This window comes from Aethalodelphis obliquidens, unplaced genomic scaffold (assembly GCF_003676395.1).
Source record: "Aethalodelphis obliquidens isolate GAN/ISIS:26980383/991018 unplaced genomic scaffold, ASM367639v1 scaffold24, whole genome shotgun sequence".
Taxonomy (NCBI): Eukaryota; Metazoa; Chordata; class Mammalia; order Artiodactyla; family Delphinidae; genus Aethalodelphis; species Aethalodelphis obliquidens.
Window position 1 is genome coordinate 10301212 of NW_020837968.1, and position 16430 is coordinate 10317641.

General features: G+C 38.9%; 1 protein-coding gene across 1 annotated transcript in view; it reads right to left on the reverse strand.

Moving 5' to 3' along the window:
- The window catches only part of USH2A (usherin), a 774017-nt gene that overhangs the window by 472801 nt on the left and 284786 nt on the right, over positions 1 to 16430 (reverse strand). Inside the window, exons 21-22 of the mRNA XM_027122185.1 lie at positions 14299 to 14429; positions 6350 to 6476 (exon numbers count right to left, since the gene is read on the reverse strand). Coding sequence (XP_026977986.1) covers positions 6350 to 6476; positions 14299 to 14429 — 258 coding nt within the window. The remainder of the gene's footprint in view (positions 1 to 6349; positions 6477 to 14298; positions 14430 to 16430) is intronic.

Genomic DNA, 16430 nt, shown 5'->3' on the forward strand with positions numbered 1-16430 from the left:
GTAAAGAGCAAGGTAGTATGTATTTTCCTCTTTGTAGACCACACAGCCTCAAGCAGCCATAGACAATACCTAACCAATGGGTGCAGTTGTCGCCAATAAAGCTTTATGAAAACAGGCATGGGCTGGATCAGGCTCACAGGTGGTAGTCTGCCAACCCCTGCTCTACCTCGATCAAATTCCTTAACATTTACAATACATCCAGATTTCTCATTATATCCACAATTCCTTCCCTGGTTCAAGAAATGATCATTTCTTGTCTGGATTATTTTAGAATTATTGCAGAAGCCTATTTGCTGGTCTCCATGCTTCTGTAACAAATTAATAAGCAGAAACCTCAATTAAATAGAGTCGGGAGACCAGAAGGTAGAGTTCTCACACCTTGTAATGAAGGCAAACCCAACAGGAAGAAGACAGACTTTTCTTTCCTGGCAAGGACTCAGCCAATGAAAAATCATGAACACTTTGTTTACTATAGTCCCCCCAGCTTCCTGTTCACCCTCTGTAAAAGTTTTCTCCCTCCCTTGCCATGCGGGACTTGCACTTGGCTTGCCATGGTTGTAGACCCTGAATTGTGATTCTCTGCTGATCCCCAATAAACCCATCTTTGCTGGAGAAATATCTGACAGTCCATTTGTTTTAGGTCAACATTTTGGTGGACCCTATGGGGACCAGAGAAAACCCCTGAAGGCTCCAGTTCTGGTGAACAAACAGGTGTGGTACCCACAAAGAAGCCCACTGTGCTCACTGCTTACCCACTGTGCTCACTGCTCTTACCAACTCTGGAGTTTGAAGGCAAATCTTTCTCCTGGATCTGAGCTCACACCCTCTTTGCAGTTGAAGCTCTCCAGCCTTTATGCAAGTTCTGCTTAAAGGTTTTTTTCTGGTTAAGGCCTTGTTCTGTACCTGAGTACTCATTTGGAACTTCAGTCTAATTTTGAGATCAGACTGTTTCAACCAAGACTGGCTGAGAAGTCATCAGCTTGTTCCTTCAGGAACGAGGCTGCTTCACTGAAACTCTGCTGGTTTTTCAGGCTTCAGCCCATTCCTTTGGAATTAGGGCTGTTCTTTGGAAATGACTGAAAAGCCTTGGGCCTGGTTTCTACAGGACCAAACTGTTTCCCTAGAATTGGCTGGTATTAATTTGCATGCTGTTTGAGTTGCGAGCAGTTTGATTTGAACTGTGAGCTGTTTAAAAATTATTCTTTCACTCTGGAGACAAACTTCTGAGTAATGAGATACCAGTTATCTACATATTTTGAGCGAGCCCCCAACGACAGGGTCTCTGGACAATTTTATGTTTAAAAAGTGTGGTCTTTCCTCATGTGCATTTCCAGCTAAATGGACCAAATTGACCTAAGGCAATTTAGAATATCAATGGCCATTATGGGGAATTTTTGGAATCCTCGAAGTTAATTGGACTACAATAGCTCAGAAATTCCCAGAACTGAATAGTATGCCTATTTTGATTGGCATGTTGAGGTTTCTAAATGTAATTAGGAGCTTAAAATTGTCTCTCAGCAAAATGAGATTTTAAGATTAACTGAGGCAAACATGTGGATAAAGAAAGACAAAGTGGCTCTCCACACCTCAGGCTTTCCTTCCTTGGCTTCTCTGTCTCAGGCTCAACCTCTGGTACCATCTTGTCTCTCTTCCCCAGCTCCTCATGGCCAGACTCATCTGGAACCATCTTTCTCCTTTCCTTCTCTACTGCCTATGCCTCCTCTAGACCCTCAGTTCCCCCCCCCCCAATAATTCTCTCACCAAACTTCCCCTTTCTCTGAAACTTTCCCCACTCCCTTTTCCTCTGAACTTATCAGAACCTGTCCCTTTAAAATTAAGCCTTCTAAGGTTTCAGAAGCTAAACACTTAATTTCTTATATTCCCTGGACTAAAGCTGAACTGCAAGCCACAGTCAAAAATATACCCAAAGTAACTGAAGATTGTCACAGATTTGATGAGGAATTTAATGTAGTCATTCAAACTTATCAACTTGGTTTCTCTGACGTACCTTAGCTAATTCATAGGTTTGTTGGTGATGGCCAGACCCAGCATTGGATCAGAACTGCTAATTGGGAAAATCCTGAAAGGTCTCTAGGATAACAACCAGGAGATCAGCCCTCTAACTTACTATATGATCAGGCTTGAGCAATCACTAGGTGACTTCATTGAGCAATTCCTAGGGTTTTTCCAAAGACTGTCAACTGGAACAAAATTCAGGCTTGCACACCAAACTCTGATGAACCTGTTCATTATGATTACAATTGAATTCAGATTATTTTTATGCAAAGTTTTGGTCTTCTTCCAGATGTTGATTCCACCTGGGTAGCTTTTAATTCCATGTTTATTAATGGGCCAAACTGGGATCTTTCCTTTCTAATGAAAAGGACCAGGATGGAATGGAAAACTATGTCCCATCTAGTTTTGATTAATCTGTCAAAACTGCTCTCTCACACTATAGCTGAATCACCTAAAAGGAAGACTATCTAAATTCTTAAACTTAAACTACGCAAATGAAGGCTCCTAAATGAAACTAAAATCCTCCTAGTTTCTGGTATTATTGAAAATAGGCAGGATATTGGAAAAGAGACTGTTACAAATTTAAGTGCTTTCAGTGTCTTCAGCCCTCTGACTAACCTTTCCAATATCCGCCAACTACTCAATGACAGGCTCTGAGGAACTATAGGGGCTCTTCCCAATTCTCCGTCTTAATCAGCTTAAAGAAATGTTTCTCAAGATTGGGGTTGAATCTCTTCCAGTCCTAATGGTCACACACTCAGTGCTCCAACCCATTACTAAAAAGCAGCCTCTGCCTCCGAGTACCAACACAGTTCAAATAGTGGCAATCTCTAACGAATCTCAAGAGGCTCTTGTCTCTGAACCTATTCCCTTTCCTTTAGGCCCTTTGAGAGACACACATGTATTTTTCTCCTTAGTTCCTCTGCCCCTACCCATTTATTGGGCTGAGACTTCTTGGAGAAGTCTCATGCTGGAAATTCTTTCTTCCAAAAGGAGGAGATAATCTAGAATTTGACAGTAGCCATCAAAATCACCAACCAGGTAAATTAAATGACCCCTCTGACATCTTTTATTTGTTCTGTCTCCGACAGTTCTAGAGCGGATTTTGGAAACACTGATCATGTGTCCCTATTGAATCAGCCACCACCATCTTTATGGGCAAAATCTCCAACTGATATTGGCAAACTTCAAAGAGCACCCCTTCCCATCAAGATTCAAATAGATCCCTCAAAACCTCTTCCCAGAATTAATCAATACCCTATAAGTAAAGAAACCCTTCAAGGCATAAAGCCTGTAATAGAAGATTATAAGGCTCGAAACCTCATTATGCCTGTACTAATTCCTGTGAGGATGCTATTTTACCTGTGAGAAAACCTAAGGGCTGAGGGTAGAGGTCTGTCCAGGACCTCTGAGCAATAAGCAACATTGTTATCCCTAGACGCCCTGTTGTTCCTAATCCTCAGACGTTCTAACATCCATTCCCACTGGAAGCAAATTCTTTACTGTAATTGATTTATGCAGTGCATTCCTTAGTATTCCACTTGATGAAGATAGCCAACACCTTTATACCTTTACTTGGGAAGAAAAACAATTCACCTGACAGTAATGCTCAGGGTTTTACTGAGAGTCCTTCTTATTTCTTGTAAATCCTGAAGGTTGACCTGGATGATATAAAGTTTCCTACAGGTCTACTTTGTTGCATATGTGAATGATTTGCTTCTTTGATCTTCTAAAACCTACTCACAGGAAGACAGCATCCACTTTCTAAAGCTTTTAGCCTTAAAGGGACATAAGATTGCCAAGGAAAAAATTGTAGCTTGCCCAAACCCAGGTTTGATATTTAGGGCATCTGGTATCAGAACAAGGGCTACACTTTGATACAGATGGACTTCATAGTGAGTGAGGAACCTGTTTTACTGGCCAGGTACTTCAACAAGTCTGTGGCATCAATCCTCTGATTTAGTCGATCACAGTAATGGCATTATTAGACCCAACTGGCAAAATTTGTAGAGGTCATACAAATACCTTGGCCCAAAGCATTGCTATTGGTCCCTCTAAATCTCAGATCCACACTTTTTGTAACTCAAAAATTCTCACCCATTGAAACAGTCACAGGACACCCAACACACTTGGTTACTGCTTTTTTTTTGACCTACAACTGAAAAGAGGAGATATACTCCAATAACACAAGGGCCAAATTGCTCCTATTAAAAATAACCATGTTTTGGTAGAGCAATCTTTTTACAGTGCACTCTCAGGAGACGAAGACCTTAAGCATCACACCTTGCAACCTGAAGGCTTTATTTACTGGAAAAGACACCTCCAGAGGAACTTTCTTCAACCTTATTGGAGAGACCCCTATCAGGTATTGCTAACCAACCCTTCTGCCGCCAAAGTCCAAGGAATAGATTCTTGGACTCATGTGACATGCCTAAAGAAAGCACCAAATTCTGAAGGGACCTCAAAAAGTCTGGTGAGCTGAAAGTAAATATTTCCCAGAACTGAAGCAGACAACACCTGATGAGGCAGCTTTCTGAAGATATCTGGACCAGGTCTTTAGGAAGTGTATTGCCAAATCTTTGACAATGACATAATGCTTCAGATGATCTCCAATGTCTATGATCTTGATAACATATGGAATTGAGACAGAAAGTGTCTGAGAGTTCTCCATTCTACCTTCCCTTGTTACTCGCATATGACCTCAGTAGGTTTCCAATCTGTGCATTCCCTTCTGATATGAGACCCCACACACAGGGAAGGTCCTTCCTGGCACTGAGGAACAAAAAGCCATTGAAATTAGAAAAGCTGACTCGATCAGTGATGCTCTGAGAGAAAGTTCATGATCAAAAGGGGGACATATAAAAAATTAATAAACAGAAACCTCAAATAGATAGATTTGGGAGACCAGAAGGAGGTCTCATGCCCTGTGGTGACAGCAGAGCCCAACAGGAAGAAGAAAGACACCTCCTCTTTCCTGGCAAGCACTCAGCCAATGAAAAGCCATGGACTATTTGTTTACTACAGCCCTCCCAACTTCCTTTTGCCCTCCATAAAAGCGTTCTCCTTCTGTTGCTGTGCAGGGACTTCCAAGTGGCTCACCATGGTTGCAGACCCCGAATTGCAGCTTTCTACTGATCCCGAATAAACCCATCTTTGCTGGAAAAGCATATGGCAATCTATTTGTTTTAGGTCAACACTTCCATCCTTGTTCTCCTTAAAACTTATCTCCAAAAGAGCAGCCAGAGTGTTCCTTTTAAAGAAAGAAGTCACGTCATGTTACCCCTCTCTCAAAATTCTCCAATGGCTTCCCTCTTTTCAAGTAAAAGCTCACAAAGCCCTATGTAATACAGCCCCAGCGGCCTCTCTGATTTCACATTGTAACCTCTCTTTCCCACATTGGCTTCCTTGTTGGTCCTTGACATGGCACATATCGTATGCTCCCACCTCAGGGCCCTGGGACCTACTGTTCACTTGACTTGAAACATTCTCCTAGACATTTGCCTGGTTTGCCCTTTCAGCCCCTTTAGGTCTATGCTCATATGTCACCTTATCGGAAAGACCTTCTCTAACAGTCTTTTATAAAATCAAAACATCCCTTCCCCAATACACACACACCCCTTTTCCTCTTATCCTGTTTTATACACTCTCAGAATGTACCACTACCTGATATTTGTTCAATATTTATTTATTCTGTTTCCTGCCCCTCTCCCACCTAAAGTGTAAATTTTCCTCCTTGTTTCCAGAGTTCCTAGAGCAGTAGTAGGTGCTCATTAAAATTTCATATTTTCTGAATGAATTAATAAAAGCCTGCATCATCGTACTGTAACTTTTACAATTACATGGGGATGGTAGATAGGGAAGGATAGAAAGAAAAAAACTTAGAATTGCAAAGAAAAAACACATGTCCCAGAACGCTGCCTACCAACTGTCTTAACTGGAAGAAGTTGTTTACCTTTTGGAGCCTTAGTTTCCTCATCTCTAAAATGAGTATAACCGAGGTCATAATAGAGGAACATAAGGAGAGAACATAAGTAAAAGGAAAGTAAAAGGAAAGTAAAAGCCCTTGCAAATTGTAAAGACCTGAAAAAGATACAAAATTGCTATTGATGACTTTACTCTTATTTTTGCTTTACTGAAACCCTGTGTAGACGAGAAGACAGTTGCCAAGACTTCATCATTTTAGGAGCACCCCAAAGGCAAACTCAACAGCAATTTAGATGAAGTTGAGTGGAGATAAAGGTGAAAGAAGAGATGAACAAATATAAACAACAGAAGAGGACGGTAACATCAGCACACCAATAGAGCCCTTCATATATGTCAAAGAAGATCTTACCTGTATATTGCCCATCAAGTGTGATTTGGCCGAAATCCTGATGCCTAATCGCGATTATCTCATGCCATTTGCCATCACTATATTGTTTACCATCATCATTAGTTGTGGTAACTTCTACTGCAGACCCCTTAAGGGAATGAATGAGGGAAAAAAAATCAATGAGTGAGTATACATGTTACATACACATACATAAATATTTGTAAAAAACCAATTAGCAAATTTCAACATGATCCAGACGCAAGCATGTACACGTTTCAAACAGAACTCAAAATTAAAGTTGATACATCCTTCTGGCTTTTCTCTGATGTACTTCTGTGTCACCTCAGTGTTCAAATCTGAAAAGAGCTTCTCTTTGGAATAAAAATCTCTTACAAGTACCCTTGGATTTTGAGTAACTATACTCATCAGAAAGGTAATGAATTTTCTTTTCTAATATTTTAAATTTGGGGGCAGAAATATAAAAAAGAGAAAAATTTAAAACTAATAAAATACTATTCAAATAATATTGTTCTAAAGATAAGGAAATGTCTGGCAAGTTATTTTCTTTTACCTTCACTACACTACGCATAGCAAGAAGGAATAAGGTTCACATTAAAAATTAGTCAGTTACTAATGCCTTGAACATAAGTATAGCGGTTAAACTTAATACTCAATGCTTTGTAGTCTAAATTCTAGCATTTATACTTTTGCCTAAGGTAACAGTATAGTTAAAAATGAGTTCCTAAGTGGATAAGACTAGGAAATGGCAGATAATAAGGACAGATACTAGCTAAAAGGAGGTAAGGATAAGGAAACAAAGAAAAGTAAAAGAGAAACATTTCATCTTGACACTTTAGAGCTATGTATATTCTGGTTAGCGCAATGATACTCTTTTAATGTTAGTGAACACTTAAGACTAAGTAAAAGGTATTTCAACTTTGTCACCATCATCATTTGCTACTACCGTGGTTAAAGAAAAAACAACCAGAAAATTACTCTAAACCTTCTAAATGAAAACAATTTTTTCTTTCTTTCTTAATAAAGTAGATCCTAGCAATACTTAACTTCAATCAATAAAAATTTTTTTAAGCTAAAAATAAGATTTGGTAAAATATTACAAAATATATTTTTAAATTACTTGGACTGTTTCACCAAATTCTAATAATCTTGGTAGACTGTTTTTCAAAAAAGATAAAGCTGATAATTATCTGATGCAATATGGTGAAGATTTATGTCACAAAAATTGCAACGTTAATCACACCATCTTCAGTAAAACATTTCTGTTTATATTTCCCTAAAATAGCTTCAGCAGTATACCATGTCCATTCTATGCATTTAATTGGCTCCTGTCAGGCCTCATACAGAGCATGACAACATGTGTGACATACAGAATTTCATATTACCAAAAAAGAGCTTTTAATTTCCCATGAGTAGGAGTGGGTTGCTTCTCACATGGACAATATCCCAACTTTTACAGGCAACTCAATCGGCTAGAAAGATGACCATTTTGGTAAGTCCTCGAATCTTTGTAGGTTGATTTTCCTTCTATCTCTTTCCTCCACATATTCTTTTATTTTCCTCAACCCTATTTCAACATTTTAATATTTTACAAACACACATTTCATTATCGTAGTTTAATAATTAAAACCAGAACTGGTGTCGTGCCCAATTAATGTGCCCTGGTAGCATGCCCATTAGTTTTTCCATTAGTGAATTCAACAATACTAATGGGATTACTAGCATGGGATGCTAATTGGGCGTGACATAAGAAACTGGCTTACTTCTTAGCATACCCTTGCTAATGATGAAATTAATGAGCATTTTATTAAATGCTGTCTCATCAAAGTGTACTTAGTTAGCGTTAAAATTGTTACAGACGATGCTGCATTCTAAAGATCAGGTGTCTGCGTAAGTGGTTCTTCGTATCATGTTTGGCGATAGTCTGAAGCATTAATAGTTCTCTACATCGAAATCACATTGACTGGTGACACATTCAAGTACATAACACACAGCCTCAGTATGCCAAATTTTCTTCATACTTAGAGGAACTTAGTGTATTATTCTTTGATGATCATTTTAAGATTATTTTACCTCACCAATGTTAAGAGAATAATTCTGTGATCAATTCTGATGTCATATGATGCAGTTTATTTTTTCCATCTGGAAAACATCAGACATGTTAAATAGATGCTATTCGGAATTTTTTTTGAAAGCTTTCACTTTCACCATTTCCCTCAGTGAAGTCAGAATGTTATGTGAATTTCCTGTTAATGTCACTGAACATAAAACATTTAACTGAGAACCACGAGTCATTACTGGTCAATAAAATATCATCTGATCAAGTATTTCCAAATTGAAATTAATCTAATGAAAATAGGAAGACTCTAGCTAATTGTTAGAGAGAACAAAAAATACAGCAATTAAAAAATGGAGTAACTTTACTGACTCTTAACAATAATTCTAAGTGTTCAGTTTATGATAGGCAAACATATGTCCTGTTTTAAATATTATGAAGAATCTTCCCCCTTTCCCCCAAATATTTTTTCATAGAATGAATCAGATAGTTGAAAGGAATGCCAAGTAAGTTTTTACGCCTCTATGTAGAATTATATTATTATGTAAAGAATTCGTTGCTTAAGTTTATTAAGATATTTTAAAAAGAACAAAGTACACAATGACTTCAGTTATTTTGAAACTACGTGTTAGAGAGTAACTTTAAATTCCTACAAAATGCTCTTTCCACAACTCAAAATTTAATTATTTTGAATGGATTCAGGAACAGTAATTTGAAAATAACCATCAGTATAAGTCAAAGTATCTGGCAAATGAAAACAAATAACTAAAATTGTTAAATTATCATTAAAGAACTGGAAATTTTATCCTAGAAAATGGGTAATTTCTGCAATTATGAGTACTTTTTTTTTTTTGCAGTATGCAGGCCTCTCACTGTTGTGGCCTCTCCCGTTGCAGAGCACGGGCTCCGGACGCGCAGGCTCAGCGGCCATGGCTCACGGGCCCAGCTGCTCCGCGGCATGTGGGATCCTCCCGGACCGGGGCACGAAACCATGTCCCCTGCATTGGCAGGCAGGCTCTCAACCACTGCGCCACCAGGGAAGCCCATGAGTACTATTTTACCAATAGCTATCAAGCCACTCAGTCAACCAATCAGTCAACAGACCTTTACTTATTTATGAGTATATCTACTATGTTCCAAGGACTGTACTGAGCCTCAAGGATGTATCTGGGGACTAACAGACAGACCTGCCCTCACTGGATTGTACACTCAGATAAGAAAGACACAAAGAGCAAATAACTACTTGTCTGATGAGTACAATAAGGTGTTCATTAGATAATCTTGTATCCTTTACAGACAAAAGGAAAGAAAACTGGCTTAAAGTGGTACCTGAGTTATTTAAAATATAAATACTTTGAAATGTCAATGGGGGACGTATAAAACAAACTCCTAAGCTTCTTTAAACTTGGGGTAGCTCTAACTTTGTTCACGAAGTTGTATTTATGACACAGAGTACAGACTTGTGGTTGCCAAAGGGGTGAGGGATTGGGGGTTTGGGATGAGGAGATGCAAACTATTATATATAGGATGGATAAAAAACAAAGTCCTACTGTATAGCACAGGGGACTATGTTCAATATCCTGTGGTAAACCATAATGGAAAAGAATATGAAAAATAATATATATATGTATAACTGAGTCACTTTGCTGTACAGAAGAAACTAACACAACATTGTAAATAAACTCTACTTCAATAAAAAAAAAAAAGAGAAAAAAAGCTGTATTTATATTCCTACCCCAAAAGAGAAAAAAATGGAAGAATATTCCAAATATTCTCCATTCCTCAGTTTCAACAATCTCTTTGCCTGATAATATGCTGGGCTTTCATTAAAAAGTTAGCAATATGTCCAGTTAACCTGGATAAATTCCTTCGTGGTGAGGAAGGACCAGTCCCAGCTAGCTTGAGCTCGTGGACTCATGTATAGACAGTATCACAAGCACTCAGTGTGATACATCTGCTCACATTTTCTCAAATGTATCTTAAGGCAGTCCGGCTCAACCAACACCTTACTTTCTTTTGTATAAATTAATTATCACTTTCCTGAAAATGCAGGTAACTTTTGCTTTATTAGAGGGACATTATTATTCCAGGTAAAAATGCACTTGTAAGTCATCATTAAACCCTCTGCATTCCCCTGGTCCTCCAACTTTGGCTGTAACAATTTCATTAATGCTTGCCTAGCAGGTACCAACTTTGTACACAGGTTACGATTTGGGTATATAGGGCAGGGACAGGCAGAGGGAAGCACTCTAGGCCACTGTCTGAAGGAAGAGGGGGAGGAAGTGGTTGGCAATGCCCTTGTGCATGTTTCCTTGAACTCTGCTCTGGTCTACACCAGCCTGTCTATCTGATCATTGAAAAGGCGATGAAAAAGATGAGATGGAGGGAGTTTCCTGACAGCCAGTCTCAGGATCATAATGGCAATAATGTGCTGAGCGGAGTTACGCATTATTTAACTTCTTCCCCTTCCTATTCTGCAGAATCTGAAGCTATCACATCTTTTAGAAAGAGAAATAACAAAGAGATGGCAGTCATGTTTCAGTTCTGGTGGAATCATTTTTGGATTAATTCTGCAAAGACTTTGCCCCATGTGTTTAGAGTATATTGTGGGTGGGGGGGGCGGGGGCAGGCAGGGCACATTTATTAAATACTCAAAACCTGTGAACAAACCCGTGGCCACTGTATGATTACAGACGTAGCTCTGGGGTGTGAATGGTCATCTGGAATCACACTCATAGACACCAGGATGGACGTTTATGAGGGTGTGACCGATTGTATTGTAAGTGTGAGGCAGCGTGAAGCCACCCTGGCACATTGCCCTGTTCAAGTCCAGCAGGACTCTACTCCAATCTTGGAAGGGGGGGTGTCTAGAGAGAGGACGGCAGGAGCGGCATTTTGTTCATTTCTCATTTCCGTGTTTCCAACTCATAACTGCCCAGCACAGTGCCTGGAATATGATACATTTTTAACAATGTTTCATTGAATGGAATAAACTAAATCCAGTGCCAGTTCTATCACTAGATCACTATGTGACCCTAGTTAAGACACTTCATCTAAAGCGGGGAAAAAAACAATACCTACTTCAGGTGGCTACTTCAAGAATGAAATGAGACAATCAACATGAACCCACTTTGCGTACTTTGAAAGCTCTATGAATAAATGGCTATATGATTAAAGTTTTTCTCCATCTGGCTTGATCTCAAATATACCTAGATATTAACAGGTTGAGGTAGAAGAAGCAGAACCAGATTTTTTCTTTCTCATTGATATTCTTCTATTTTTCTGGATTGTTTCCTTTCTTTTATGTTTTTGTTGATATTTACAATTTAGCATTTAGTCTTTTTTTTAATCTTGTTAATTGTTCTTGGAACAATTAACAATTTTCGTTCTATTAGTAATTACTTTCTGTTGTCACAACATTTAAAATCAAATATTTTTGTCCATTTATTTTATGAAAACAAGAAACCAATATAACCTATACCCTTAATGCCCCCTCTACTAAGTTGATACCTTTAGAAACTTTTAAGTCACTCATTCCCCCCCCCCCCACCTCCTTCAACTCTTAGTAATTTTAGCACCAAACAATTATCAGGGTTTTTTTTCCCCTTTGCTGTGTCTATTCTAGGTCAAAGATTCTTTGGCACATAAAACACATTTCTAGTCATTTTGTCATCAAATACTTAGGTTGAACTTAATATCCTTAGGTTTATTATTCACCACTACTTCTCTATATTTCAAATTCTTTATTTTTTCCTTCTGATTAGAAGCCTTGCTGAAATATTTCCTTCCAATATGGTGCACGGATGGTATTTAAACTGAATCTCTGGACATCAACAAGCATTTTTCTTTCATGTTGAAAAGTTTGGTCACAGATTAGCTGTATAACTTTGGGAAAATTTAGCCATGATTCAGATTTTCACCTGTAAAGTGGGGATAGTGAGTACCTGCTTTATAGAGTTGTTGTGATGTTTAAATACGTGTGTGTGTGTGTGTGTGTGTGTGTGTGTGTGTGTGTGTATTTATGTATAGAGAGAACACTTAGAATAATGGCTGGCACACAGAGGTCCTATAGAAGAACAAGCTTTGCTTAATCTTGACTAGAACTTGATGAGCCCTTTCAATAAATTTATAATCAAGTCTATTAAATCATATATTCTCTCCTATTTTAGATTTCGTCATCTTCTCCCATCCTTCTCTACCTTGTGCATGTGTTTTCTGTTCTCCATTTGAATTTCTTCTTAATATTAGCATCTTCCTTCATCTTTCTTTATGTTTTCATATTTTTGTCATGTATTTTGACCTAGCAACCTGAGGCTCAGCAGTCTCTCTTCTAATTAATCTACTTAAAGGATCTAAATGCAAAATAATATTTTCAGTTCCGTAACTGAATCAACGTCAGTGTGCTGTTTTTGTTTTCCCGATGCCATCTGCCTTGCCTTTGGAAACAGCTGCTTCTCAGCCCTTTCTCTCTGGATGCTGGATCTGCTTAGGTGTGATGCTATTTCTTTTTGCTTACTCATTGCCCACCTCTTGGCATCCCTTAAGAAGCTGCAATTCTAGGGGACACCCAGGGGTTCTTGTGCCTGAGGACCTATAGTGGTCAGGCCAGGGGGTTATCAGGTGGCTGTCAAAATACCAGGAATAAACCTTTCTTTCCCTGGTCTTGCCAGTAGCCAATTCATGGCTCTAACACTTCCTAACACAGGAACGACTCCGTCTGCCTCTTGAGGGCTTCTGCAGGGATCCTGGGTGATGCTCAGACACACTTGGCCCAGCAGGCCCTGACTTTCCTCTCAAAGGTGAGTGGGTCTCCAGGATACAGGAAGCTCATGGCCCATGATCCCTTAGATACAGAGGGGAAAAGTTGTGCCTCCTTTAATAATATAACATTAAACATTTATTTGGCATAATTTATGTCTTAGATCAGCAGTTTTAAGTTGAAAACCTGAGAAAAATCTTTGACATACTCTTATATTTCAGTTACTCACAGGCCCAACACAGTACTTAACAGCAAATGTTTACGAACCTTCCTGTAACTAAAGTGAAGACAACTATGCAATAGTTTCCCATTGCCCTCAGGAAAAATTTAAATCCTCTCAAATCCTTCCCAGGTCCTAAGTTACTTAGTCTCTACCCAACTTTTCAACCTACCACTGTTCTCTTTGTTCTCTACGCTACAGCCATATTAGACTCATCTCAATGTATTGAATATGCCATGTTCTTGTCTAACTCAGACACTAAATATTTGCTGTTTGCTCTGCCTGGAAATTTTATTACAGATCCTACCCTCATCTCCCATCAGTATTTCTGCTGGCCTGCCCCACCTCAAACACATGTCCTCTTGTATAGACATATATTCTTGTCCTGATCAACTTTTCCTCATTGTTTTGCATCTCAGTTAAATATCACATTTGCAGAGGAGACAGACAACTTAAAAGAAAGACTCTTTACTTTATTCTCTCATAATACACAGCATCATACTTGTCTTTCGTAACAGTCGTGAATATTTTATTTTTTTTAACTGTATACTACCTAGATTGTTTCATAGGGGCACGGTCATATTTAACTTTAAACTAGTGTAGTCTGCAATACCCAGCCCGATAGCACCTGATAGATGCTTAAATACTTGCTGGTGAAGAAAGTTTTAATCCTCATTATAAGGTAGCATATGGCTGTTAAGCATGTAGATTCTCAGTCAGACTATGTGATTTTGAAGCTCTGCTATTTTAGCTGTGGGCAAGTCAAATCACTTTTGTAAGTTTCTTTTTCCTCATTGGTAAAGTGGAAATAATGAGTACTCACCTCTAAGGTTTGGGTGAGGATTCACTGTGAAAACATAAGCACTTGGTACCTGGTAAACTCTCAAAAATATCAACTCTTATGATTACTCATTTACCTGAGGATCAAAAAGAAAATAAGGGCGTCCATTCTTCAACTGAATTGCGAAATACTCTTCCTGATTGCCAGGTGATGCCGCAAAGACAATCAAACCTTCAGGCACCCTCGTTCGAAAGCTGGCCTTAATGCCTGGGGAGACAAGTGCAATCAGCGAATCAGTGCTGGCTTTTGTTGATTCTTTCTGATAAACGTACATTTACTTTCATTATTATTTATGATGTAGTGAGTACAGTCAAGGAATTATACACAGCAATGCACTGGGATGGCCCCAGCCATTTGGTTTTAACTGTATCCCATTAGGAATGCCAACCCATACTTGGAAACTCAAGCCTGCACTCCCGCTAATCAATATATAATGAAGTTTAAATATATGCAAAACTCATCAACATAAAAAGATATGTTGTCAACCCAAAATTGGTCACCAGGGGATCAATGTGGTAATATTATCAGAGTCATAAAAATAAATGGGTTTTTGACATGAGTGAAAGAAACATAAGGAGCTTTGTTTAAAATACTTATGAAGTTTAAAGAACTTGTCCAGCAGTAGAAGCTAAAAACGAGAAAAATCTGCTATGAAGTGGTCCACAGAGCCAATTTTCTGGGATGCCATCCTGTAACCAAATGGTCTGCAGCCTTTAGAATTCCAGGGGCTCCACTCACCCTTCAGATCACCTACCAGCACTGCCCATGACACACAGTGCTCCTGTCTCTCAGAAATTACCCCTGCTCAGGAAGCAGGGGGAGCATGCAATAGTTCTCTATGATGTCTTCGCACTACCACCACCTGGCCCAACCTCCATTCTACGGGGATCCCACCCACTCAATGCGTACTATCAAGCTCTTCCTCAGTGTAAGACATTTTGTTAATGTACTGAAACTTGCAAAGAAGTTTGAGATCTTTGTTCTCAAGCGTGTCCAGTTTAGCTGGAGATATAAAATGTGTGTGTCTTAACAGACACGACGTACAGGGAGAATCAAATAAGGTCAAGAACATACATGAGAACCAAATGACAGCTCAAGAGCACAAAACTGAATAATTAATGGCTATTGATTTGATTAGTAATATAGTCAACCAGGATTGTGTAAGTTGGAAGGGGACAGAGCTGCCTTCATGCTGGGCTGGTAACCAAAGTTCCTACATAGCTGAGGGCCCTGGATTCAATAGACTACAACAGGTTCCTGCAATCAGAAACCATGTCTGATTCATCTTTCTACCCCCAGAAATCACATGGTGTCCTGGTGTACTTAGTAAACGGATGTGAAGAAAGGAGGTGGAAGGTACAATAGTGGTAAGGAAGAAGTTTTAACACAGGTGTGGAGGCAGGAGGTCAGAAATCATTTTGTGAGCATCAGATTGCCATTTTATAAAATACGTCTTCTATGGAACATTAACATTTGTTGAGTACTCTGATACACAATAAAGAAGAAAAACTAACAAGCCAGTGCCTGACATTAAATTCTAGTTGGTGAAAAAGAATTAAAAAAAAAAAACTGTAGTGAGGTGTGATAAGTGATACAGACCTGTTTACAAGATATAATTTGATTCAAAGGGGTTAAGCAAGGTTTCACAAAGAATAAGATGCTTGAGCTTGTTTTCAGAGAATATGAAGGACTTTGGGAGAAACCGTATAAAGGCCTGGAGGCAGGGAAAATATTAAGGAAAGCTGGATGTGGAGGAGGCAGTTAAGAGATGAATCTGGAGAAATAGGCAAGACCCCATCTCAGGCCATATATAGAGTATCTGGTTTGAGAAGTTTGAGTAGAAGACAAAGATGGAAAGGAAGATTGTGTCATAACTATCTTTAGAGTGAATTACTTTAATACCAGCAAAGGCAAGTCTGGCATGTGGGCTTCAGACTTTCCAAAGAGGCAACTCAAATTTCTCCTGGCCTTCTTAGCTTCTGCGTCTTTGTCTTCTAGATTTTATGCTTTTGGTCCTTTTCAAACATACCTGTCCTATTCATTTTGATATTTCATTACTTCACACTCTCTGATTCTCTTTATCCCACCTTCTAGGATATTACATTCTCACTGTTAGATTCAGTACCTGCTCCATCCTGGAGCTCTGTCACTTCCTAGAATAAGATCGTTTGTCCCTACACATCACTTTTCAGTATCCAAACTCACTAG